Below are 26,705 nucleotides of genomic sequence, written 5' to 3' on the forward strand. Positions count from 1 at the left end.
GCAAAAATCGCCCGCCCATCACCCAAGAGCAAAAAATCGCCCAAGAAGTTTCTTCGACACCAAATCACACCAATGAGCAGATAGTACGTTACCTACCTACCTATACATACCTACACCCTGCCGCCCCTCAGGAATCCACACCCGCATCTATTGCAGAGAACAGAAGGACTCCTCCTATTACGTACTTACTGACTTACTCACTTGCTGTTCACCACTATAACTCTTTATCTTATCATCTTACCGGGTTGCTTTTTTTTTTTTTTTTTTTTTTTTTTTTTTTTTTTTTTTGATTGGGCGAAGGAAGCTATGGAATTAATTATATATATATACATATATAAAGATCTGATCTGGTTATCGCTAGCCTAGCTAGATATTTCGCTTCGCTTCGCCAGCTATCTATCTACTTTGTGTTATTTCATTTCATGCCATTTCGTGTCTCTCTCTGCGGATACCGCATATCGCATACCGCATACCGCATATGGATACATAACTAACTCCCTTCCTCCCAGTCAGTCAGTCAGTCAGTCAGTCAAGTCAAGTCACCAAGTGCTTGCTTGCTTGCTTGCTTGCTGTAAGGCAGTTTTACTCAAACTCACTCCCTCACTCCCTCACTCCACGATCCCTCCTTAAAAAAAGAAAGAAGAAAAAAAAAAATACACAAGAGGGAGAGAGCGGGCTGAGTGAGTAAGTGAGGTAGGTTTTGATAAGTTTCTGCAAACGGTGAATGAATGCAAAAAACTATTCTCTCGTTCGTCCTGACGCCTTACAATGCCTGGCTGCTGTACAATACAATTGCGCAAAGTCTTTCTACCACTCATCCCCCCACCCCTTCCCTTCCCTTTCCTTTCCTAGTCAGGTACACACGGCTCCCAATTCTCGCCTTCTCGCTGCTCTCGCTCTCGCTCTTCTCACACCGGGTTCGGCAGCTCAGGAGGGCTGTCCGTGCTCTCGGTCGGGAATGGCGGCGGCGCGCTCTTCTCCCCTAGACTGCCACCAAAGTACTTGGTAAAGTCCTTGTTCTCTTCGAATGGTCGGTGGCCCAACAGTCTGACCATGTCGTTTCGATCCAGGACTTCCTTCTTCAGAAGCTCCTCGGCAACGATGCCGACTTCAGACTTCTTCTCGGTGAGTAGGTCCCTACATTGCGTGTATGCTTCATCTACTATCCGCCGCACTTCCGAGTCAATTGTCTGGGCCGTCGATTCCGCAAAGGGCTTGTGTAGGGCTTGCTCATTGTCTTCGAAGTGGAGGGGGCCAAGCTTCTTGCTCATGCCCCACTTGGTGACCATTGCGGTGGCCATACGGGTGACTTTGTTGAAGTCGTCTGAGGCTCCGGAGGTCACGGCCTCGAAGTGGAGCTCTTCGGATACACGGCCACCGAGTGCCATAGCCATGCGATCCATCAGTTGATTGACGTTCATGAGGTAAGTGTCGCCAGCTGGGAGGTACTGGGCGTATCCAAGGGCTCCTTGTCCACGCGGGATGATGGACACCTTGAGTAGAGGGTCGGCATACTTGAAGTACCATCCGCAGATAGCATGGCCGGCTTCGTGGTACGCAACAGTCTTCTTCTCCTCGGGTGACAAAACGAGAGACTTCTTTTCAAGACCACCAATGACACGCTCAATGGCTTGTTCGAAGTGGATCATCTCAATGGACCTCGCGCTTGTTCTAGCAGCTATGTCATGTTAGCAAAGTACTGAAAAAAAAAATTGAAGAAACGCATACCGATCAGAGCAGCTTCGTTGACACAGTTGGCGATATCAGCTCCGGAGAAGCCAGGTGTCAAGGCCGAAAGACGACCGGTCAGATACTCCAGATCCTCGTTGGTGACGACCTTCTTCAAGTGAACCATGAAAATCTGTCGTCGGCCATCCATCGTAGGTCTATCGATTGCAATGTGTCTGTCGAAACGGCCAGGACGCATCAAAGCCTTGTCGAGAACATCCGGTCTGTTGGTACCCGCAAGAACAACCACCTGCTCAGCGGTGTTGAAACCATCCATCTCTGTCAAGATCTGGTTGAGGGTAGCTTCCCGCTCGTCGTTCCCACCACCGAACGAACCGGCCTTTCCACGCGCCTTTCCAATAGCGTCGATTTCGTCGATGAAGATGATACAAGGGGTATTCTTCCTCGCCATCGCGAAGAGATCACGAACTCTGGAAGCACCGACACCGACGAACATCTCCACGAACTCGGAACCAGAAACACTGAAGAAGGGTACTTGAGACTCGCCAGCCGTCGCCTTTGCCAGAAGTGTCTTACCGGTTCCGGGAGGACCCGAAAGAATGGCACCGCGAGGAATCTTGGCACCCAGACGTTGGAACTGGTCGGGAGTCTTGAGGAAAGAGACGAACTCCATGATTTCCGCCTTTGCCTCGTCCATACCAGCCACATCGGCAAATTTAACCTTGACATCGGTCTCGTGGTTAAATTGTTTCGCTCGGCTCTTACCCATGCCAAACACGCCATTAGCGCCTCCAGCTCCACGGCTCGCCCTCTGAGATATGAAGAAGATAGCTCCAAGTAAAAGGATCGTAGGACCAAAGCTCATGACCAAACCCCAGGGGTCGCCCTCTGAAGCATAGTTGACCGGTATTCTCTCCGAATGAGGGATCCCAAGCTCGTCCTGAGCCTCGTCCAACCGCCTCTCGAAAGACTCGACAGACCCAATCGTGAAATAGTAGTGGAAGTTGGGGTTGGAAGCAGGGGAGTCGGGGTACGCAGCATGCGTAGCTTCGCGATGCAAGTCGACTCGTACCCGGCCTCCATTGGTAACCGTCAACTTCTCAACCAATCCCTTGTCCAGGAAGGTACTCCGGAATTCTTGGTAGGTGATATCCCGTGTGCTTTCGCCCGGTATGACCATTCGATAGAGCAGGTAAGATGTGAAGGTCGCCAACAGGAGAGTACTCAAGTCAATCTTCATCTCGCCGACCTTGAAGCCGCCCTCCTGCTTGTCTCCCCCCGTCTTCTTCTTCTTGCCACCCGGAGGCAAGCTTCCAAACCCTCCAAACCCCCCAAAACCGTCTGACGAGGCCTTCGGTCCGCGAGACTCGGAGTCTGTGCTCTTTGTGTCCCTATCCGCCTGCTTCTTCGCCATCTGAGCCGCCATCTTCGTCAACCGTGCCGCCTTGCCCAGCGTCATCGGCTTTCCCCCCTTAACCTCGTCCATCAAATTCCTTAGTTCCCAAGGTATCCCCTCTTTCTTTATGTTCTCAAACGCCCGCTCAATGATCTCCGCCTGGCTCTTCGACATGCCCTGCTTCAATTTCCCCAGCAGCTCCTCGATTTCCTTCTCGTACTCCGGATTCATAGGCGCCATGCCCTCCGCCAGCCCAGGCTTGCCGGGCTCCCCCTTCCCGGCCTTCGGCGAGAGCGGAGTGGTTCCATCGTACAGGTTCTCCGTTCCGGGGGCGGACTTCGACGACGCGGGCTCAGCAGCTTTCTTATCCGTCACCTCAGGCTTGTCCCCCTTCGCCGCTTCGTCTTTCTCTGGCGTCGGCCGATTCGAGTATGATCGGGCTTGCCGAATAGCGATCCGCGAGGAGCGTAATTGCGCATGGCTGGCTGGGCGGAATGAAGCTCGTGCGGCAGCTGTCTGCAGAGTCGACTTTGATATCCTAGCCAGGTTACCGGACTGGCGCAGAAGGGAGTGCATAATCGCGGGAAAAAGCGTTGTAGAGGGAGGCGTGAGGGAAAAGGTTCGCAGTGCTCCTCAGAGCTGGAGCATCGGGTTGATGGGAAAAGCTTACTGAAGGCGACAGGAGAGTTTATGAAGAGGTCATCGAAACCAGCGTGGCGAGAAGCTTGCCCACCTGGTCCGTGCTGATTCTTCGAAATTGATGACATCCTGGCTCATACTTAGGTACCATACTCATATATTCAGGTGACGATGATTATGTTTATTCACGTTTTGCAGGTAGTAATGTTTGAAATTGCTTCAATACTACAAAATTCTAGAGGATAATCAATCGACTTCTATCCCAATCCGTTCAGGCCCAATCATTCCAGGGATATCACTCAAAAAGTCAACTCAACGGCACGGGTTTCTAGATAGTAACCATAACGTATAGTAACAATGACTATGTTCTTCCTCCATCCTCTATCTCAACGCCATATCTATAAAGACTCTGCCGCCCGTTGCGCATACCCTCACGGGCCATAAAGTTATTACATCGCAGAAACACGTGAGCATCCCATTACCAGAGCAGCGTTTCAGTCCGTAAGTCATAAATCCTTGAGTGAAGCTAACGCCAGCACCATCTACACCATCTACACCATCTAGATGCACCATGCATATACGCGCCCTTTCGGTGTCCGAAAAACGCCGAACCTTTGCAGATCTGCCATTAATTTTATAGGAAACTCCCCGCGACCTAATCCGGCCCAGAATCAGTCGTGACCGGCACTCACATATGATGCTGCAAATGCTGATTATTGATATTCTGCAGACTCGGATCTCCTACAATCCCATTCTCAAAACTCGGGTATGCGCCCCCCGTCATGTCAGCCCAGTCCCACTCTAGCGTCATGGGCATCTGCCACAGATCCTGCGGCACAAATGGTTGTTGGTAATTGTTCATGTTGATTGGGGACGTCATATCGTTGCCGTTCGAATAGGCTTGGATTTCAGCAAATGGAGTCATGCCAGTTTTAGGCGTGAGGTATTCGGCGCCGTTAGTGTTGTTGTTAGCGAAGTCCGAGTTCCAAATTGAGTTAGGCGATCCGTTGTTCTGCACTGGGCTGAAGGTCCTATCTCGCATCATCGTGCCTGGTGAGAAGACGCCAGAGACGGCGGGGACTTGTACGCTTGGACGTTTGGCAGCTGCGGGTATTTGGGGCGAGTTGTTGTTTGTTTGGGGCGCGCTTCTCGGCTTTGCGACCTGCTCCCCGTTGCTCTTCCTCTTCCGCTTTGAAGAGCCGTCCCTTTCGGCTTTGTCCAGTACGACTTTGGCGATCCTCTCAAATTCAGAACAGACGCCCAGCATGCGCTTCACACCTCCATTTTCTTCTTCCGTCCCCAACATCGATAAGAAGCTGACAACAACATTCATTAAGCGGACATCGGATCGAGCTCGAGGGTCGTGAGGATTTTGTAAAATGTTCCCAAAAAGAGTTACCAGGGCAGAGACAGGAAAATAGAGAATGAGCCTGTGCTCATTAGCATCAGATTTTATGCGCAGTTATTGGGGACCTACCAAACGCAGGAGAAATCTCCTTGAGGTACGTATTTGATTAAGTGTATGGAAGCTCGGGCAGCGGATACACAGAGAGCCGCAGACGAAAAGACCCGAGGGTTCAGGGGTCGCGCGTTAAGCCCCTGTATGGCAAAGTTTGACAAGCGGCTCGTCCAGTATCCATGATGAACCGACATCCGGTGGATTGTCGTCAGACAATTATAATAAGCGAAGTGGAGAACGACGACATGTAAAATTAAAGGAGTATGTGAGGCCTTGATTTCGTGTTCGGGCCGGAAGTCGACAGGGATGCTATCCTTCCACTCCTCCAGAATGTGGTCCAATTCGCCTATGGTGTTTAGTAGCTCGCCGTCGGACTGCTTGGATGCCTTAGTCGAGTATAGTTGATTGTAGACTTTGCTCTCGATTGTTGCGAACTCGCACATGAGACGGAAGAGGTTGACTTTACCCTTCCCGTCAGCCAGAGGAATGTTGCCTATGTTATCGTCTGGGTCGGCGCTTGGCAGGTCAACATTCATGTCGTTATCGTCTTGTGCTGGCGGCCTTCCTGAGCGCAAACAAATGTCCTTATCCAGCATGTAGCCAATCCAGAAAACTCGCTTTCGCTGCTCGATTTCAACTGGGTTGAGGTTGAAGCCTGAGCCACGCTTGTGCAGTCCGATACTGTGAGACGCCCGAATGGCGGCCGCGACGAGGAAGAATGAAGGTTGGGGGTTCGGTGTGCCCTGCAAGAAAAGTGCCAACCCCAAAAGTGCCTGAACACTGAGTAGATCCGTGTTGCGCATCGTGAGCTCCGTGACCACGGCCATTGCATTCTTGAGGTAGCCCCATGCCTTTTCGTCCTCCTCTTTTGGGACCAAGTTACTCATAACACGCAATCGATGAGCCAGAGCAAGTGCAACATTCAAACTGGCCCACCATCCTGAACCATCGTATGGATCCTGGCTGTATTGCCGATCGACAAGATGCATGAAGGTAGGTTGATGGAACAGAGGAAACATGCAGTTGAAGTTTTCAAAGAAATCTTTGAGTAGAGACAAGCATTCAAGCTTCGGGGGTAGTCGTCTGAAGATTCGTCGCTCGAACAGGTCTCCAAAAACCTCTGGCTTCCAATACATCCACTTGTTCTCGTCGACAGATGCTGACGAGATCATTTCCTGGAAAGAGGAGTCGCCTGTCTTGTCATTGACCCATTGGATACCTTTAGGCGAGAAGATGGAGAATCCGGAGGAGGATCCTATAAGGAATTAGTCCAGAGCCCCCAAGATATCCCAGACCAGAACTTCCATACCGATATACCTAGTTTCACCGCAGTTGTTCGTGACCAAGGAGCACATCATGTCTGACAGAGCCTCAACCTCTTCTTCCGCCTTTTCTGGGGTTCCGCTCTTGCCTTTCTCGACGTCCGAGGTGACTTGCGGTGGTTCTGGGGATGCTATCGTGCTTCTTGGGGTCGAGCCCCCACCGACCTGTGAAGTCTGTGAAGGGGAAGTTGGGTGCGATGCGGGTGCTGCTGAGGCGCGTTGCGACTCCCTCTTACTCTCTGCGAGGCGTTTCTCCAAAGTGCCCAGGTCTGTTCGGCCGTTGTCGTCCTCGTTGAGCATTCCTACCACACTTAGCAAGACGCAGGCTACCAGACACATGGACAGGGCATACCCGAGAGCCGAAGCAGGCTTTCCATCCGTACTAATCGGTTTTCGAGCCCCTCGATGTATTTCGCCCTGCGAGGATTAACTAAGTACTAAAGATGCGGAGGTTGTATCCGTCTCGTACATACCCTTTCGGCGGGTTCCTCTTCTTTTCCACCTGTGTAAAGATGCATTCCGTCTTGTAGTTGATGCAGTGCGTACAAGCCGGCATCTTCCCATCGCACTTAATCTTCTTCTTCCTGCACATATCACACGCCTGCAGACCCGTCAGCGCCTGGTTAACATGGCCAGTAACAGCCGGGCGAGTGCGTCGCAAGACGTAGGTCCTATCCTACCCGCGCAATCCGCCTCCTCTTCGCCTCGATGCTCTCGTCCATGAGCCCGCCATCGCCCAGAAACGACTGCGACAGATCCGGCAGGCTCATGTTGGGTGGTAGACCATCCTGGTTGTACCCGCCAAAGATCTGTGGGGGAGGCTTCATCATCGGTGGCGTGGCCATCTGGGGCATGCCGTTATAACTGTTGGGGTCGTTTCGGGCGGTATCCATGACCGAAGGGTCCATGATAGGCGAATGCGAATGTGGTACCATCGAAGGGGACTGATAGAAGTCGACAGTTTAGATAGATAGAGCGGTCGGTAGGTCAGTAGGTAGATAGGAGAGGAGGAATGCAGAAGATGCATAAGATGCAGAGTGCAGAAAGAACAAGAAGAAAGGCTGGCTGGCTGGCTGGCTGGCTGGCTGGCTGGTGGTCGATTTGATTGATTGATTGATTGATTGATTGAGTGATTGATTGATGCTGACACCAGACACAACAGACACCAGACTTGAGATCAGACAAACGCCGTATGACACCACCACACCTGCTTTCGTTCTTCTTCGCTCCGTACGGATAGAGACAATGCCAAGTCTCAAGCCCCACGTCTCGAATCTCCAAGTGCTCAAAGCTCAGCTTTGAGTCGTTTTCGTTTTCGTTTTCGCTCTCGCTGATCACCAGAGTATGCATAATATAATAACTCTTACTTACTTTACACCACCAACCCCACCACGTCCCACGCTCTTGGAGAGACTACGGATCCAAGGGCTGGAGTCGGACCTTTTGATCTCCGTTGGGCGGGAATACGGCCGAGGCAGGGCGTGATTGGCTCAAGCTCGACCATTACCTTTTGCCTTTCCGTTCCTTTACTACCTCATCGGGGAGGAGGGAGGTATTACAAAGCTTCTTTTGTGGCTATGTGAAAACCTCTCCCAATCATCATCTTTATCATCATTACATAATCGTCATACCCGATTTCAAATACCGAGTAGAAAGTAGACAAGCAGATGATGGACAAGGGGAAGCAAGAGAAACCCTCTATTGCGGAGCAGCTACTCGCTCATGGAGCAGGTGATAGTGGGACTTGACGTCTCAACTTTTGGGGCCCTCCCTTAAAATAGGCGAAACAATTATGTCCCGCGAAACAATTATGTCTCACGAAACAATTGTGTCCCGCGTCACTTATAAAATAAAGAAAAAGTTAAATAGAATATTAATTAGAATATTAATCATATAAGGATATAAGTTTATATATATATAATAAAAATAGATTATTATGCTATTAGATCTTAATTAAGCCGAGAAAAGAAATCGATTATATCGCATATCTTTCGCATAAAATCAAAAGAAGCTATAGATTAAAGCCGCGGCGAATCCGATTTACTTTTCCCAGCCCTTTATTCAAGTTCTTCTCATCCTTTAAGCATTATTCTTGGGGAAAGTAATATTAATATAATATTAGTTCGCTTAGCATCTTGGTCGCTCTCGCTGATTCAAACACAAGCTAATAGATCTTATTTTAATTCGAAAGCGTTTTCTATTTGTGAAGACTTTAAAGGTCGGCCGGGGGACGAGGCTTTGGCGAACTTGATAAGCTTGTTTTTCTTAAACGGCTTTTGGTGCAGCTTTTTTCGTTTTCGATTGCGTTTCGAAAAGAAAAGCAAATAATAATATCAGCTTTTTTACTCCCTTCTGCTACAAGCTGCTTTTCGCCGTCTCGAATAAAGATTTTCTCGTTCGGGTAGAATGTAAGCGAGAATCCTTTCCACCTTGTTGACAAAAAAAAGAAAGCATTGTTCCGATTCTATCGTTTTAGATCGTCGAGTTGCTCTACGCAGTCTTAACATGATTGAAAAGGTCGGAGCAAAGCAAAAAGGAATAACTCGTTGAATTATTCGTCATTCGCAAAAGGATTTTTGTTTTCATCTGTAAATATTTCTTTGATATTGGAGCATATGCAATCCCGTCTCTTTCCTACTCCTTTTATTATACTTTTTCAAACTTGCATTGGATTTAAAAGAAACGAACAAGCTCTATTCTCGCATCTCGAAAAGCGTATGGAGTATTACGAGTTATAAAAGTTCACGCGCGAATCGAAAGAAGATCTCGTATAAACGATGGAATAATATATTCAACTTTCAAGCCCTGAACAACATTTATAATAGCATGTTATTAATTGTACTTATAAATGCGAAAATAATCGACTTCCATTCAGGTACGTAAGTAAATATGTGATTGAGAAATATTGTTTTAAAAGGTTATAATTTCCTCGCAATCCAAAATTATAGAAAAAAAACCGGTACGAGACATGATTATTTCGCCTACTTGAAGAAAGAACCCCAAAAGTTGAGACGTCAAGTCCTACTATTACTTATTGACCACCGTTACTCTCTGTCTCTGTGACACCCCGTGACGCAACGCAACGCAACGCAGCGCGACGCACGCACCCCTTTCTTCCCCCAGGCGCCCCTCCCCGTCAGCCAAGTCAATTTAAGGTTGCTTGCTTTGCTTGCTTGACAAGGCATGGTCCAGATGCTTACCGGGAACGATCTCGATTCCCTACGGACACAGCTCCAGCTCCCAGCACCAGCACCGGCACCAGCTCCGTATCCCAGTTACAGTTATATATATATATAAATCGATCAGTCCCACACCACACCAGCCTGCAGGTTAAATCAATCAGTCCCACACCACACCACACCACCAGCCCGCAAATCCAATGCAATCCAATCAGATCAGATCAAACGAATCTATATCCTAAGCAAGTCACAAGTCAGCTAGTTAGTTACCCTACCTTTTTCTACCTGGCATCCCTGCCTAGCTGGGTAAGATCGATAAACAAAAAAAAAATCCCCCTCGATACCAAACAAAGACATGGAAAAAGACGAGAACAGAGCCCGCCCTCCAATTCTCTTTCCACGTCCTGATTCCTGTCTCTCTCTCTCTCTCACCCTTCGTATCTTTCTCAACCCATCTCTCCGACACTTTTGAAACCCCCCATCATCACTTCCTCACAAGAACCACAGACACACGGTGCGCAGTCACCTATTGGTAGACACTGCCCAAGGAAAGCGTGCCAGGATGCGTGGCAATTCCAAGCTGGGATCATCTTGCTATCCCAACCCAACAACCCAACCCCGTGTCAGTCTTGGAAAATGTGAAAAAGAGTGATTCTGGAGACATTATATTTTGTCATTGGTACCGAGCTGGTTTGAAGACTCGACATCATCTTGGTAGTATAAGTGGACACAGACCATCAGAGAGGCACAAATCCACTGCTCCATCATACAACAGGTCTTTTCCTTCGCAGAGGAAAATTTCTCGCCTGATCCAACTAGCCGCTCGGCAGATGAGATCAGGTCTGCAAACGCTGAGCAATATCTGATTTTCATACATCAAACAGGTCTAACGCCAATCCAATGCTAAACGCACAAGATATCCACATATCTACAAAGAATTGAGAAAGTCGTAATCATCCATATCGAGAGCTGCCTCTCCATCCACCTCGTCGCTCAGACAGACGGGCGCCCAGACGAACAGGGCCGAAACCTCAAACCTGCTCCGTGAATCGTGACTGCTGAGACCCGGCTATAGACGGTATTCGATCCTGGCGCGGCGGAGGAGTCAGCGCCTCTGGAATATCGGGAAACGGGCTTTGTTCTGTGATGGGCGTCCGGGCCGGACTTTCTCTCATGACTGGAACTCCACTTTCTCGCTGTATCGGCGGTGACAATGGCGGACTGCCATAAAATCCTTGCGAGTCCCTGTAAAACGATGACGCGCTGGAGGTGTCGGGCACCATAATACCTCCGCCATATCCATCACCGCCATTGTGCAGCACCGATGGCAGCTTCCTTCCGGAGACACGGTAGAATCCTCGCTCGCTTTCGGCCGCCGACGACATGGTATTTCTCTGCGACGATCGTCTGAGTCCCGTGAGACCCGCCAGAGCGGCAAGGCCCCCACCAGATGGTCTCTCCGTCATTCCGCCAAGTGGCTGAGACGGCGGCAGCTCCCGAGTCGCCCCTGCAGCATCGTAACCTTGTGCACCAGTCAAACTATGTAATGATTGGTTGCGCTTCTTCCACCGAATCAGTAACATGAGGAGAAATACTAAGATCGCCGCTCCAGCGATACATCCGATAACGCCACCTACAATAGTCGATGTAGATGTCCCGGACGACGAATCTGAATCAGCGTCACCACCAGCACCGGCAGTACTGGTAGGTGTACTATTCGCGTCATATCCTTGTTCTGTAGCGGAGGGACTACTGGTAGAAGAGGCGAGTTTGGACGAGGGAGATGGCGAGTAGAATGAGGACGCAGAGGTAGACGACAATGTCGATGATTCGCGGGAGTATGTCGGATACTGGGTGGAAGATACTGAGGAGTCGATTACGGATGTCGAGGATGCACCTGAAAATGTGGTACTGGACGAAATCAGATCCGCGACGGTAGAGCTCGGCAAGTAGGAAGAGGATATCGAGAGAGTTGATATCGACTCGGAAAGACTTGGGGATAAAGTGTCCGAAGAGGCGGGTGCGATTAAAGAGGCGGAAGAGACCGAGCCCAGTGGGATAGAGGCGGAGGAGATCGATGAGATGGGTGGGATCGAAGAAGTCGAAGGGACGGTAGAGACGGAGGTGACGGAGGTAAAGGAGGTGACGGAAGATATATATATTACTGGATTTATAGTTAGTGACATCCATTGCTCAGCACACCCGCTGTCAAACTTACAAGAGGTGGAATTAGATCCAGCAAGAATGGAAGCAAAAGTTGTGGGTATCGAAGAAATTGGTGCAACGGCAGAGTCTGGAAACGCGTTCTGAACGGAAGGTGAGGACGGTATGGAGGAAGAGGTTGGCGAGGGAGAAGGGTCGTCTATTACATTGCTCTCGGATATCTCCCCAGCTGTCCCGCTTGCTGAAGAAGCTGATGGACGTGGACTGCTTATTACCAGATCTGATACTACTGGTTTGGGTGGAATTGAGCTCTCTGATGAGGTTGGGGTTGGGGTTGGGGTTGGAGTTATGCTCCCTGATGGGGTTGTAGGTGGTTGTAAAATGCCTCCAGTCGAATCGGCGGTGAAAGTATTGATCCCAAGTGTTTGGCCAGTCAAGTCGACAACGATTTGTTGGATAACGGATACTGTCTGTACGATTTCGGTCACTACGGGCGAGGGTGGTAAGGGTGGTGAGGGTGGTGAGGGTGGTGAGGGCAGTGAGGGTGGTGAGGGCAGTGAGGGCAATGCTGATGGTGATGCGCCCGACGGGTCACTAGTGGTTGCGCGACGTAAAAGATGGTGTTGTTGGTGTTGGTGCTCTCGATGAGCTCTGTCGTGGCCGCTGGTCAGAAAGAGTGATGACCCGCGGCCGACGTAACGAGTGTTAATGGCCATAAGAGGCTGCGGCGGCAGCGGCGGTGGTGGGCGAGGGCCACGGCAACGACGACGACGCGGTCAAATGTCGATGTCGTTGTCGTGTCGGCAGCGCCGGAGAGTCGAAATGAAATTGACGAGAGTCAACTCATTGCTGTCGTGAGCGAGCGAAGGCTTGACGATGGGCTCGAGCGACGGTGAGGTGAGGGAGAGGAGGAGGAGGAGGAGGAGGAGGAGGAGGAGGAGGGAGGGGAGTGCAGCAGGCTGGCGGAAAGTTTGGTGCGAAGGAAAAGGGTCGATCGCTCAATCATCTCATGTTGTTGAGCAGAAAGGAGAGTCCAGGTGCTTAATTTCCCCCATTGGCCTATCAACGCTGCCCCTGCATTAGCGCCGAGCTAGACAGACCAGAGATTAGGCTCGACCATCGCCCATCGCCCATCGGAGGCTGAAAGCGGGGGGAAAAGTGGGGTGGATGGGAGGGCAGTAACGAATCACAGGCCGGGATAGAATCTAGTAGTATTATGTAAGTGCAGGTAAAAGACTGCCTCAGGCCGACATATGAATTATCACTTCGATGATACTCCGTAGATAGGTACTACGTAGATGGGATGGGATCCGTACTCCGTACACGTCTATTCACGTCTATTCACGTCTTTGCAAGTGTTTTCGCGATATCCAAGTATATTCATGTATGTCCTAGTATATTCAAGCATGTCCAAGTATATCCAAGGTCGTCGCCTAGTCAGCGCCGTGTTTTCGCTTTGTTCTTCCCATGAACGCCAAAGCACCACAGCCAAGATCAGGAGGATTGATTCATTCAATTTATTCATGCAGGTACCTCCTCGGTACTGCATGTCGTGCACTATACGGAATAAGGATCCGGACGGGGTTTCTCTATGATCCACTCCTTGGCGTCCCGCAATCGGTCATGGTAACTCTTCTATTAATAAATCCAACCAATCGATCGTACGCTGAGTCAACCGTCCTCCAACCAAGCATTTTGAAAATCCCCCAACCTCCCCAAAAATTGAATCCTATTATTATACTACCTACCATTCCCTATCCTTCGAATCATGATACCCTACAGCTGCCCAATTTTTCCGACTCCGAGGCCAAACCGGCATGTCTGAAGTCTCTACGGTATGTGAAGTACTATGTACGACGTACAAGTACTACTACCAGTACCTTATACCTACCTACCTACAGTACGGTCTAGGTAGGTACTACTACCTACTACACGAACTCAATGAGAACACGTCGGGGGTACGGGGCAGCTTCGGCTGAAACTCGGTTGATAAAAGTATATCCCACCAACATTCAATAATCCTCCAAACATACCGAAAACAAATCAAATACGTAGGTAGTAACAAGCAGATGCGCACGAACACGAACACGAACACGAACGCAGCACCATGGCAACTCAAGCCCAGCTTGATGAAAAGGCCCTGAGAGACCGCACAGGAGCAACAGCTGGTCCGTCTTTAGAGGAGCGGTTGGCAACCCATCGGGCTCAGCTGGCAGAGAAAGCCCAACGAGATCGAGACCATGGCCCTGCAAATATCGCATCAGCATCGGAATTTGCGACGCCGGCTCAACTAGCAGAGAAGTCTCGACAGCTAGACAATTTTGCCGAAGCTTTTGCGACGTCGGCTCAACTGGCAGAGAAATCCCGCGGGCGTCCTGGTCCTCCACCCCTACCACCTCGAACGCCTTCGACACCGACACATGTCCCCCCTCCTCCAGCCTACTCTATCGATGATGCAAAACGGAGTGAGCTGGTCTCGGAGCAATGGAGATCGAGAGATCCACGATCCTCTTCAACTCATTCTCTCGTGCCATCCGAGTCGCATCGAGATGGCCGGCGGACTTTGCTCCTAGTCTATATTCACGGCTTCTTGGGCAATGAAACAAGTTTCCGGAGCTTCCCGGCACATGTTCACAACCTCCTCACTATCACCCTCTCGAAGACTCATGTCGTCCACACAAAGATATATCCCAGATACAAGTCGAGGAAGGACATAGCATTCGCCAGAGATGATTTCAGCACATGGTAGGCCAAGCTCAGTCCTTCGGGCAGAACCAGCTTATGGATCACTAGGCTTGAACCACATGAGAATAACCACACGGAAATAGTTCTACTTGGACATAGTATGGGAGGAATCCTAGGTGCCGAAGTTGCACTGCAGAAGCCTGCTTCCCCCGCTACCGGACGGCCATTTCGACACCGACTCTTGGGTACAGTCAACTTTGACACTCCGTTCCTAGGCATGCATCCGGGAGTGGTTGTGAGTGGTATTAGCAGCCTCTTCCGTCCTGCACCAGAACCCCCAGGTGCTCCTCCTCCTCAGTCATTTCTTCCAAGTGGAGCAAATACGCCATCACTGGATAGCCAAGCAACACCAAGCTACCCTCTTTCCACAGTCACATCTGATGTCTCTTCATCAACGGTCACTCTTGTACAAAGCATTACCTCGCCACAGGGTAACGCGACGCCTAATGATCCATTCTTTAATCCTCCCTTCCCTAACGATGTGCGATTGCCAGAGCGAACAGGCTGGTCTGGTGTTTTACACTTTGTTAACAAGCACTCAGATGGGCTCACGGACGCCACCAAGCAGTACTTTATCTCACATCTGGAGTTTGGAGGTTGTATGGCGGACTACCCGGGCCTGAAAAATCGTTACGAGAAGATCCGAGCTTTAGAGGACGTCAGTGACCTAGCACAAAGTACAGGTTCTAGGCGTCAGCCACAAACTCAGCGTGTTAGATTCATCAACTATTACACTGCCAGTACTGGAAGGTCAAAACAGCCAAAATCCCTCTCTCCAGGCGAGAATGGCGTGGTACAGCCTGTTGAAGTCGAATTGGATAATTTGAGCTTGGCGACTTCTGGATATCTGACTCCGATGCCTGGTACTCCAAGGATATCTGTCGAGGAGCATGGCGATGGTACAGTAACCCCACAGCCTCTGGTGGACGGGCCAGCTGCATCCCTGATCGAAGCTCAGATGAAGAATCTTGGCGTGGACTCTGGAATCCAGAATAATGTGCAGGAAGATGGGTCGGCTCGAATGCAGCATATTGACTCGGTGCAGGCCGAAGGGGATGAGGATATGTATGATGCACTAGCAGACCCGTCACCCCTTGCCGCAACGGAAGAGATGCCAATCGGGCCATCCTTTGACATCAAACCTACCACCTCTGAGCCAGCTTTACCACCCATTCCACCCATACCAATAGAACCAGAGGTAGTTGACCTCGAAGCATACACAGATAAAGACTTGCGCAAGGCTGCCGAGAAAGAGCAAAAGAGAGTCATGAGGGCTTACCAGCAGGCAGTCAAAGACCGAGATAGCTCTATCAAGGATAGACATAGACTTTCTGAGAAGCGGGAGAGGAAAGCTCGTCAGGAACGAGAGAAAGAAGAGAAAGCCGAAGTGAAAAAGCGCTTGGCAGAGGGGAAGAAGGCAGAAAAGCAGCGGCTGGCCAGAGAAAAGGAACGGCTGAAGGAAGAGGAACGGCGCATGAAGGAAGAGGAGAAGTGCATGGCTACAAGCAACCCCGAACTGCGGAAGAGAGGGGCGTCAGTTGCGTCCTCGGTAAAGGCTGATAAGCCGAAGCGAGACAAGAAGTTTTGCATGTTACCTCCCGGGTATAATGGCAAGCGAGATAAGTGCTGGGTCAGAGTGTACATGGAGGGTGTTGACGAGGTTGGAGCTCATTGCGGACTTTTCTTTGCGGGACCACATTACGAAAGTTTGGTTGGTGATGTGGGTGACAGGATCGGGAAGTGGGTTCAGGAAGATGCTTATAGGAGAGCGGTTCAGGAGGTATAAACGAATGATGATTTAATGCCTAATTTTTAGAACTATGCATAAAGCATTGCATGGCCGGCTTGCTTGCATGAGAAAAGATATGGTGGGTTTTCCAGCGGGATTATCTGTGCTGCTGGCGTGCGTCTCTATATATTTTGGCACTCCTCCTCATCTCCTTTCAAAGGGCTTTATCTCTTCGCTTACTACTAGCGAGATGTCAACACGCCAAGGGCCATCATCGACGTACTCTAGGACCTCTTTGCGACTGCACTGCTGATTGATTGGCCAAATCTTCCAATCGCGAATCACAGCAATGCAATCCTCGAACGTCATTTTAAGCTAGGTACCTAATAAGCTAAGCTGCCCTCACCCCACGACAGCAAGCTCGAAAGCTAGTTGGTAGCTGTAGGTAAAAAAGAGAACTGTTGGTTTTTCTCGGCCTAATGGCGGCGCTCGGGAGCTCTCCATATCTTTCGTAAATTCTACTCTGCTCTTCATATCAATGTCGATATGTTTCAATATCTTTCGATATGTTTCGACCTCGTCTCCTCCTTCCCACGGAGTACTCTATCTGTTCCCATCCATCGCCCTCGCTTGGAACCAACCTCTCAGAAACCATGTTATCGTTAAACAAAATGATTAGCAAGCCTCTCTCTCTCTCTCTCTCTCTCTCTCTCTCTCTCTCTCTCTCTCTCTCTCTCTCTCTCTCTCTGTGAAGCCTGAGCAGCAGCAGCAGCCTACGAGATCACGATCCTTACCCCAACAGACACAAACAGTAGTACCCTAGAACACCAACTGCACAAACGCTCACCGCACCCCCAAACTTGTCTATCTGAGAGCTCAACCCCCCTAAAAATCATAAGCTGTCAACGACAGGTAAGAATCACAAGCCTTTCAATCGATGCGGATAGCCTATGACTAACTAACTACACGACGCTTCTGTCTGGTGTCTTTGTGTGGTATGGTTAAGTGGAGCAGGAGGTGTGGGAAGTTGGCCTGCGCGGGATAGCTATTTGAAGGTGGTCGTCGTACGCGCGGGTTTTGGAAAGGATCGAAAAGGAAAAAAAGGAAAAAAGGAAAAAAAAGGAAAGAAAAAAAAAGGGGAAAAAAGGAGCGATTTCCACTTTTTTCATATGCACTCAGTTCAATCAAGGAAGCAGATTTAAGCTTAACGGGCCACTTACATAGTCTTCCCGAAGGTGGGATTCATGAATCATAGCTAATATGATTGATGTTTTTTGTTTTATTTTGGGGCGGTTATGCATTCCACCATCGTTAGCACTGTACGACGAGTCTCTCTGCCTTTCATGGCCCGGCCCTGATGACTCGGCCTGTGAGTGATTCTTCCTCAATCCGATACCTGGTCCTACTGATGTAAGTAGGTAAGTAAGCAAATAAGTAAGTGAATATGCAACTTACAGAGAACCAACTACTTGGTCGCTGGTAATGAATGCGTTGCTATCAGCAACGCTTGCAACGCCTGCAACGCTCTGGGACACGTGAACCGCTTCTCTCACGATATCTCTGGCTTTTCTACGTCGAGCTGACGGTGGACGGGCGTAGACGGATAGATAGATAGAGAAGTAGATAGAATAGAAAGGTTGGGTGAAAGGGCTTAGATAGGAAGGAGCTCGCTGACGAGTGGATAGACACTTAGATAAAGATAAACAAACAGCTGGGTAGAATAGATGAACATAAAGAGTGATTTTGTGGGGGAAAAAAACATAAATAGAATAATTGAAAAGAGGGTAGGGGGGGGGGCGATCAATCAATATCATACCGTATCCTTTCTTCTCATTTTCTGGGGACATTGTTGTAAACCGACGGGCGTACATACACACACAAACACACACATACTCCGTATCCGTATATGTATATAGCAAAAAAATCCTCCAAAGGGGAGAAAGTGACCAGATAAACCGCCTGAAAGAAGAAAGTCTAAATAAATACTTTCTACTTACTCACTAGGTAGCGCAAAGAAGCTATCCAAATACCCCCCCCCTAGAAAGTTCGCATGAACATCAACCGACAGGACGCAATATACTTACTCACCCACTCCCAAGAACAAGCTCGAGCTCAAGCTCCCAAGACACGGCGTGAAAAAACGATCAAACCAATAGCGAAACATTCCCCGGTTTCGCCATATCTCTCTCTCGTGTTAGAATCGTGAAATAGACTTTCCATTTCCATTTTGTAGCGCCAACCCATATAGACTACATACATACCCGCGGCCCTCGCACGGTAGAAACGCCTTGTTATGCCCTTGAACGAGAACCCACCCGCAAATCATGACATACCATAGGATCGCCCTCCACGCACATAGCTGACCGTCATTCTCCACAGCCCCCTTCTAGTCTATCCGGTTATTGAGTAGCAGCAGGAGCTTCCTCGTCCGGCCCGTACGGCATCGTCTTGTACTGATCCCTTATCCGCCTGGTCTCCTCATCCGGATCCTCGATGAACAACCCCAAGTAGTCCACGTGACCATCCGGCTCCTCTTTCGGCGCCCCTGGGGTGTACTGCATCTTCCTGCTCTGGATATTCTTGTTCCGCTGTGGTTTGATCGAGATCTTCTGCACAATCGGGTAGTAGTACGCCGCCTTGTCGTGCAAGCCGTCCGTGCCGTCATGAATTGCAATAACCACCTCCTCGTCGTACTTGGTCGTCATATCGCCTGACACTTGGGAAGACTCGTAGAGACGCACGTGCTTGAAGCGGAACATTGGCCGGCCTTCGGTGCTTCGCTGTGTGTAGAGATCATCCGAGTCTTTCTCGGGGTCCAAAGCATCGAACTTGCGCTTGAACATGATGGCATCCGAGGCCGCCTCTGGCATGTAAAAATTGTAGTTCAAGCTAGTGTCTGGGGGTGGAAAATTCTCGGGGTCGCGCTCGTAATCCTCCTTAGCCTGCGCCCTGGCGATCTGTACCATCTCCGAAGGTGCGATCGGTTCCAGTATACTGGTATCCAGACGGATATCGTAGGTATTCCCAGGCGGGACGGGATTGCTCATGAATTTGACGGTAGCGTAGCCTCCTGCATCGGGGATCGTCTCAAGATCGGGGAGGAGAGGGTATGATGCTAGTAGCTTGACATTTGACTTTCCGCTTGGGTGTCGTACTTCGCGAGGATTTTTGAGGAGGTTGGACGCTATCGTAAAGCTTTGCTCCGCGGCCTTCTTAATTGCTTCCGGCGACTCCCTGTCTGCGTTTACGGCAGCTCTCTTGATTTTGTATCCGGTCTTGTCGATCAGGGATCTAGAGGTCGTGGATTCGAAGCGGTTCGGCTTGCTGGCATTCGAGATGTATTCGGTACGTCGCAGGAAGGATACGCCGGAGTCGGTGAACTTGGGCTTTCCAAGATTTGAGAGGGCGCAGAGAAGGTGGCGGTCGCGAGGATGAGGAGTGGGCGGGTGTAACGGGGCTTGAATAGCTGTTCAAACTCGGCTTAGCGATTGCGCCTGTGGTTTGCGCTCGCTTTACTTACAACTTTCATCTCCGTCGAAGATTCCTGGCATGCCCACCAGGTCCAACGGCATTCCCAACTCTGCATCGGCCTCGATATTTAGAGGCTGGTCACGCGCGAGTCGCGATGCAAAGCCAGGAGTCGTGTATTGACCAGACGCAAGGCCAGTATTAGGGATGTCGAGGAGCTTTGGGGGATTTGGCGGAGGAGGCAGAGTGTTTGAGTATCGTATTCTGGCAATATAGTCCTGGTGGACCAAGCGCTGGGATGAGGAGGACGCCATTCTGCTCTTCCCCCCGAAAGTGTGTGGTGTTGATGGAAGACAAGTCGCTGGCCGGAGATTTCTTTGGAGCTCCGAGGCGCGTCGTCGGTAGCGGAATTTCACAAGGCTGAGGTAAGTAAGTGCCGAAGTGAGACCGTCCTCTCTCAGCACCGCCTAAGCATTCCGAATAATATATTATTGTAATTCAAATTCGTAATCGCCCGAATTTTCCAGTCCATAAACTCATACTATAATAGACAACGACTCCATGCTATTAGCAACCTGTGCTATTGCTTTGCAGTCCTCCTTCCAGCAGTTACAGATTCTTTCAAGTCTTCCAAGCCGTCCAGGCCTCACCTCATTGACCTGGTTGATTTCAATCCCCAAGCTAGACTTGAGCTTTGGTGTACCGGTATCAAGGTCGCTTTTGGATATATTGCGTATGCCAAGGCCGGCATATTATTTTGCACAAGAGGCGCAGGGAGCGATATTGAAGAGCGTCGAATTGAATGATTGATCGGAAACAAAAAATAAAGATATATTAATCGCCAGTTGACGTAAATACATGTCTTCCATTCTCATCCACCAAGTACTTTCCATCTTCACTACGTGATAGCGCCATTCTAGTCCTATTATGCTGAATCACGACTTCTCGCCCTTTTGCTCTCTATCAAAGCTCAAGCTCTTCCCTTACCACACCCGACTCCAGGTCTTGTCCGGCTTTGGAGCTGGTTTCACTCCGCGTTCTCCAGTAATACCCCCCCAACTCGTCAATTGAACGGTTTGGCTCGCATATTTTTTCAGCACAGCCCCTGTCTGCCAGCATTTACCCTTTAAATCCAAGTCCAAGTCATCGTCGTTTAGCGTTTCAGTTGGAATAACCATGGTCAGCTCGTCAGTATATTCTGAAATATAACTATATGCAAAGCGTAATGCCTTCTCCGGGTCTTCTGACACTATTGACTTGATATATTTTTAGATAATTTTTTCGTTTCGGTACCATAAGGTCTCACTACGTATCGTTAATGGTTTCAGATGGGTTCCAGACTTTGCTTGGTTTTTTCAACTTTTCAATATCCGTTTCGATAGCACAATACCAATCGTCTTTTCGGGCCCACCGGCTAGCAGGTTCGTTTACTATTTAATTCTATTAATTCCGCGAAGTAAGTAACGATTTATATATATGTGAATCGAATTACCCATATAAATACCTTGTCCTAGTTGATCATGGAGTTCTTTATAAAACTTCTTATCTTTTTGAGGCTCTTCATGCTTATTGATATAATCGACTTCTTTTTTAAATTCGTGTAATTAACATAATCTTATATTATATAGATCAAGTAAAACTCGCTTTAGAAACAATTGCATAACCGATAATTTATTTTCCATAGCCCTACTAAAGAGAAAGCTTAAGGCTAGCAAAATCGAGCAAATTGATTGCGATAATAGCATCATTTTGAAAATATCGAAATAGTATTAGAATTTCATACGTCTATCGATACTGCGAGCTGACGAAAAAGGACTTGCAAAGGAAGAAGATGATGATAAGAAAGATGATAGATTTATTCTGAAGTAGATGCAATAAGGTATATGCATTTCTTTTTTATAATGTAATTTTGACGTCGATTATAAATAATCGCGCGGCTAATATATTTGTCTTTTTATTTTTATATCGAAGACCATCCTACTCCGTAAAAATAAAATCGAATTTACGCTTAGCTAGCTATTATAATGTTGCAATCTCCTTCCTTCCTACTGGCCATACTAGTAATAGTAGGAGTTGACCTCACAACTTTTAGGGCCCTTTCTTAAAGTTGGCGATAAAAGTACGTCCCCCGAAATAAGTCTGTCCCTTGTTAAATACCACCAGAATCAAGCGAAATTCCAATATAATTCCCGATTTCAATCCGGAACAACCTCGTCCATTGTACACTAGAGCTCATCCATAGTTCGCGTAAATTTTTGAATCTAAACTCCAACTTTTTATTATTATCGACACTCTTATGTGCAATGCATATTCAATTATTACAACTACTAATCTATTCAATTGAATCCATTAAAGTAATAACTAAGTTAATAATACAATTGCTATATGAAAAATTAGTAGTTAACGTGACTTATTCATTCACCTTTAAATTGTGTTCATGATAGAATTCTAAGCGACATATGATTAAGCCCCAACTTCCTTTGCTAATACTTATATAGCTTTTCTTCTAGTTGCTTTCTACCATTCCAATTATAACAACTATAACAACCACAACAACTACAATTTGCCATAATAACAAGAAATTGTTTGAACTCGAGGGTAGTAGGCTTGTAGTAAACATGGGGGGTGTTCTTAATAAAGGTGGAGATTTACGCGAACTATGGATGAGCTCTAGTGAACAATTGATGAGCTACCCCTCTCGATTTCAATCGCATGCATCTTGATAAATGTTAGAGCTATATTGATAAAACTTATATATGAAGACAGATATATTTGGAAGTTATCGATACATTAACATTCTATATATCGATTTGTATTATGAAGCTTAGAATTGTAAGAGATGTTGATTTTCAAGAGCTTTTGTACCGATTTTAAACGATCTTAATCGCTTGCATCTTAACGAATTTAAAAGCCATCAGAATACAAATTGTGTAACGAAGTCCGTTTACTCGTAAACTGTCGATACAACAAAATTGTAAGTATGAATCTGCGTTGTTGAGTGTAGAATTGAAAGGAAATGTTGGTTTTCAATGCCTTTTAACGATTTTGACGATACGAATTCACCAAAACCAACCGAATCTTTTATCAAATCAATACTATATTAAAACCCTAATAATACGTTAACAGATGATATTAGAATATTGAAACTTAAATCTATGAGTCCGCGTAATCGTATAATAACAGAATATATATTTTTTATTATCGAGCTCTTAATATATTATAAGAAATATCAAGAAAACAGAGAATAATTTTAATCGGACGGAGAACAGACCTATTTCGGACAGACTTTTTTTCGCCCACTTTAGGAAAGGGCCCCGAAAGTTGTTAGGTCAACTCCCACTGTTACATCGCGCTAAAGGGGGCCGAGAGCGGCTATTGCTATGGATTGAATGCTCGAAGGACGGCTGGCTGCACCGGGCTGAAGGGGGCTATTGCTATGGATGAGATTCCCGAGGAACAGCTAGCTGCATCGCGCTACAGGAAGCTACTATTATAGATTATATACTACTACTAGTAGCTACGAATATTATACCGCGAAGTCCGGAAAACTTACGACCCGCCGCAAGTTCCCGGGTAAGCTTTAGCTTGCGGCCGGGCTGAAGCGTTACATTTTCATTACATTATTTCAAAACGTATTCTTATAGAAAATTGATATAGCGTTAATGTCAAAGGCTTCGGAAGACAGCCTTATGCTACTACTGTTGCGACCTCGTTTTGTTATAAGACTGTCCACGTGTGGTCTCTTCAAAAACTACTGTCCACTGGTAATCTTATTCTAAGAGATCGTAAGCGCATCTTAAATCTTGCAAATGGCCTCGGCCTTTGTAACCAACGCTCAATTGGACGCGCGAGTTGGAACTACCGACAATAGATTTAGAGATACGCAGCGCTTCTTGCTCGGTTGAAAGCAAGTAAAACTGGCCTGAATTGAATGTAAAAGAAAAAGATGAGAGCTATACTAGAAAAGCCAGCAATGCCTCAATCTTGTCAGCAATGTGGCCAGATTAGCTATAGTAAGAGAGACAACAACTGTCTTTTGCTAAGATGAAGCAAGCTTAGTGGTATCAGATAGCGAGAGCCCGCAATTTTGAGATCAGCGTACTATTTCGTTTGCAATCCACACCTTACATCTACGTATATTTCCGCTAACAAATTAGCTTCGGGAGTCTTAAATTCACCTGATTTCACAGCTCGAATTCATCAAGATTTGACGGAGGTTACTTACGCGAGGCTGACTCCTGCTCCAGGCGAAAGTCTCTTTTGGATGCAATCCAAAAGATAATCCAAAAGATAGACGACAGAAGACGAAAATGGAGCGCGCAACAATTCCACGTCGGGCTCTCGATATCTTGTTCTATTTCACACGCCCAAACTCCCAGCCCGCCCAGTCTCGACATTTACTCGTGCACATAGACCCTAGGTACAGCAGACAAATAAATGGCTCCTCATGGGGAATAACGTGTTCATCCGAATTCCTCCGTAGAAGCCCAGCGCGCCGATATTCTCTCTCGAACATGATTTTGTACAAATGACAGGCAATGCAATGATACATCGTGCCCATTTTCTCAAATCCACACATCCTCGGTCCTTTGGTCTTAGAGTAGCTTGCTCAGGAACTGCTCTTGTTGTATTTAGTCTTGCCGAATGAGAACGGGACGTAGCGATATTTGATCATGTGCTGAATCTGTCTCCTCACTACACCAACTATTAGCCCAGCCCACACTACATCCTATCCCTCCAGACTTAGAAATACGAACTGGTAAGAGTGAACAGGATCAGCCAGTAAACGACCAACACCGGCCAGAAGACCGGCACATCAAAGATCGCGAACCAAGTGCACGAGAACCCGATAGCGATAGCCCTCGTGGCGGAATACCAAAACTTGAACTCGGGAAGGCGGCGGATGAAGGGTCTGAACTCCTCGTCTTGTTTGGTAGGAAGGCCACCCGCAGAGCCATCTTCCATGTCGTTGTCTGCCGCCTCATTCGAGGGGTCGAATTTGGGTTGCAGGAAGGCGAGGAAGAGGTTGAGCAGGTAGATACCGAGGGAGTATGCGACTAGTTGTCACGTTAGATGACTTGGACAGGGTAAGAGGGTGAGGATAAGTACCGATGTACCAGCCTTGGGCGACGAATATCCTGACGAAGAAAATGATGAGGAGGAAGGCGGTGCCTATCCACCTGTAGGGTACGTAGGGTGTTGACTTGTCGAGCCAGGCTTGGTATTGCTATTCGCACAATGATAAATGAGCTTCTATTCCCGCCAGAATCCGGTTGCCAGACAGCCTTTTCTATAACTTCTGAGACTTCAATGACTTACTCGTTGCAGCCTCGAAGTGTGCGCGCTCACAGCCCCAAAGGCAGTCTGTTCAGGCTCGATTGAATCCATCTCGACAAGTATTCTTCACGATCACAGTCGCGACGCGATCGTTTTGTGTGTTCGAGGATGCAAGTAGTCGTAGAGAATCTTGTTGCGGAAGGCGATTGTCGTGGCGCAAAGGTGGTTCGAAGGTCCGAAATAGTTAAGACACTTGTTGGCGGTTTCGACAAGATTTGGCTGGCATCTCCGGAATTACGATGTTCCTTGGTGTAGGTCACGTGAGACTGTCGGGAATTGAGACAGGGGTAGTCAACTAACTACCCGAGGGCGAGGCTCGGATGTTGTGATGTGTGGAGGTGGGTTGATCTAAGGATCAGCAGCTACTTACGTGGTATTCTGAATTGTGTTCAAGCGGGCCTTGACTACTTCTAGTCTCTCTAGACACTTGCCCAGGAAGCAATCCGTAAGCTACTTCAATCTACCCAAGATGAACAGGTTTAGAGCTTTAAGGCCAATGGCCTCCCAATTCCGAGCTTCAGCTCTCCCCGCCATATCTCGCAGCTACTCCGCCTGGCCAGAGAAATCCTACGAATTTATCCAAACCACGGAGCCTCGCCCAGGAGTCGGCCAAAGTAAGCCTCAAATCTCTCAACTCGACGACTCTTGATTCAGAACTGTAAAGCCTGCTAACACAGCCATCTCGCAGTAACGCTCAACCGCCCCAAAGCCCTCAACGCCCTCTCCACCCCGCTGATTACCGAACTCAACTCCGCCCTCCTCGCCTTCGACTCTGACGCCGACACGCGCGTAATCCTACTCACCGGCTCCCAGAAAGCCTTTGCAGCCGGCGCCGATATCAAGGAGATGGCCTCCCTCACATTTTCACAAGCCTACACCACCTCCTTCATAGAGTCCTGGTCGCTCCTCACCACCGCCATCAAGAAACCTATCATCTGTGCCGTCTCAGGCCACGCTCTCGGCGGTGGGTGTGAGCTCGCGCTGATGTGCGATATCCTTTACTGTACTGACAGTGCAAATTTCGGACAGCCTGAGATCAAGCTGGGTACGATTCCTGGAGCTGGGGGCAGTCAGAGATTGACGCAGGCCATTGGCAAGGCGAGGGCTATGGAGCTGATTTTGACCGGCAGGGGCTTCAGTGGGAAGGAGGCGGCACAGTGGGGGGTTGCGGCTAGGACGTTTGGTAGTTGGGAGGAGCTGATGGAGGGGAGTTTAAAGACCGCTGAGACCATTGCAGGGTATAGCAAGGTGGCGGTTATGGCGGCCAAGGAGGTAGTGAATAAGAGCCAAGAACTGCCATTGAGAGATGGAGTCGAGTATGAGAGGAGAGTGTTCCACAGTTTGTTTGGCAGTGAGGATCAGAAGATTGGGATGAAGGCGTTTGCCGAGAAGAAGAAGGCCGAGTGGAGTCATAAGTAAACACATGTTATTCCGTTCATGACTTGTCCCCGTACGCCTAATGCGAAGCCTGCCACCGTTGTCATGCCTTGACTATCCCCATAACGCCTGCGCTGCCCAAGAGCCGTTGTATGGCTGCTACTATGTTGCTCATATATACATCCTAAATTTCCTCCTTCCA

The 26,705-nt window shown here is 48.5% G+C and overlaps 7 protein-coding genes across 7 annotated transcripts; 2 read left to right on the top strand and 5 right to left on the bottom strand.

Annotated features, from left to right (window-relative positions):
* Positions 1–908: 908 nt before the first annotated feature.
* L3040_008649 (uncharacterized protein) lies at positions 909–3,661 on the bottom strand (the record flags this gene model as incomplete). Its single annotated transcript, XM_007296029.1, has 2 exons — positions 909–1,678; positions 1,729–3,661. The coding sequence occupies 2 exons, from the start codon at positions 3,659–3,661 to the stop codon at positions 909–911; spliced, it is 2,703 nt and encodes a 900-aa protein (XP_007296091.1).
* A 751-nt stretch (positions 3,662–4,412) lies between these two features.
* L3040_008650 (uncharacterized protein) lies at positions 4,413–7,413 on the bottom strand (the record flags this gene model as incomplete). The annotated part of the gene is made up of 6 exons (XM_007296028.2): positions 4,413–5,154; positions 5,202–6,438; positions 6,493–6,807; positions 6,858–6,922; positions 6,979–7,106; positions 7,186–7,413. 6 exons carry the CDS (start codon positions 7,411–7,413, stop codon positions 4,413–4,415), a joined length of 2,715 nt encoding a protein of 904 aa, XP_007296090.2.
* A 3,302-nt stretch (positions 7,414–10,715) lies between these two features.
* Positions 10,716–12,563, bottom strand: L3040_008651 (uncharacterized protein; the record flags this gene model as incomplete). The annotated part of the gene is made up of 3 exons (XM_066157143.1): positions 10,716–11,848; positions 11,903–12,046; positions 12,443–12,563. The coding sequence occupies 3 exons, from the start codon at positions 12,561–12,563 to the stop codon at positions 10,716–10,718; spliced, it is 1,398 nt and encodes a 465-aa protein (XP_066010406.1).
* Positions 12,564–13,954: 1,391 nt separating this feature from the next.
* L3040_008652 (uncharacterized protein) lies at positions 13,955–16,378 on the top strand (the record flags this gene model as incomplete). The annotated part of the gene is made up of 2 exons (XM_007296026.1): positions 13,955–14,592; positions 14,641–16,378. The coding sequence occupies 2 exons, from the start codon at positions 13,955–13,957 to the stop codon at positions 16,376–16,378; spliced, it is 2,376 nt and encodes a 791-aa protein (XP_007296088.1).
* Positions 16,379–18,720: 2,342 nt separating this feature from the next.
* Positions 18,721–20,103, bottom strand: L3040_008653 (uncharacterized protein; the record flags this gene model as incomplete). Its single annotated transcript, XM_007296025.1, has 2 exons — positions 18,721–19,787; positions 19,842–20,103. 2 exons carry the CDS (start codon positions 20,101–20,103, stop codon positions 18,721–18,723), a joined length of 1,329 nt encoding a protein of 442 aa, XP_007296087.1.
* Positions 20,104–24,398: 4,295 nt separating this feature from the next.
* Positions 24,399–25,177, bottom strand: L3040_008654 (uncharacterized protein; the record flags this gene model as incomplete). The annotated part of the gene is made up of 4 exons (XM_066157144.1): positions 24,399–24,484; positions 24,547–24,846; positions 24,899–25,016; positions 25,109–25,177. 4 exons carry the CDS (start codon positions 25,175–25,177, stop codon positions 24,399–24,401), a joined length of 573 nt encoding a protein of 190 aa, XP_066010407.1.
* A 418-nt stretch (positions 25,178–25,595) lies between these two features.
* L3040_008655 (uncharacterized protein) lies at positions 25,596–26,545 on the top strand (the record flags this gene model as incomplete). The annotated part of the gene is made up of 2 exons (XM_007296024.2): positions 25,596–25,740; positions 25,815–26,545. 2 exons carry the CDS (start codon positions 25,596–25,598, stop codon positions 26,543–26,545), a joined length of 876 nt encoding a protein of 291 aa, XP_007296086.2.
* Between the last annotated feature and the right edge of the window lie 160 nt (positions 26,546–26,705).

This window comes from Drepanopeziza brunnea (assembly GCF_022702325.1).
Source record: "Drepanopeziza brunnea f. sp. 'multigermtubi' strain 214-2 chromosome Unknown ctg16, whole genome shotgun sequence".
Taxonomy (NCBI): Eukaryota; Fungi; Ascomycota; class Leotiomycetes; order Helotiales; family Drepanopezizaceae; genus Drepanopeziza; species Drepanopeziza brunnea.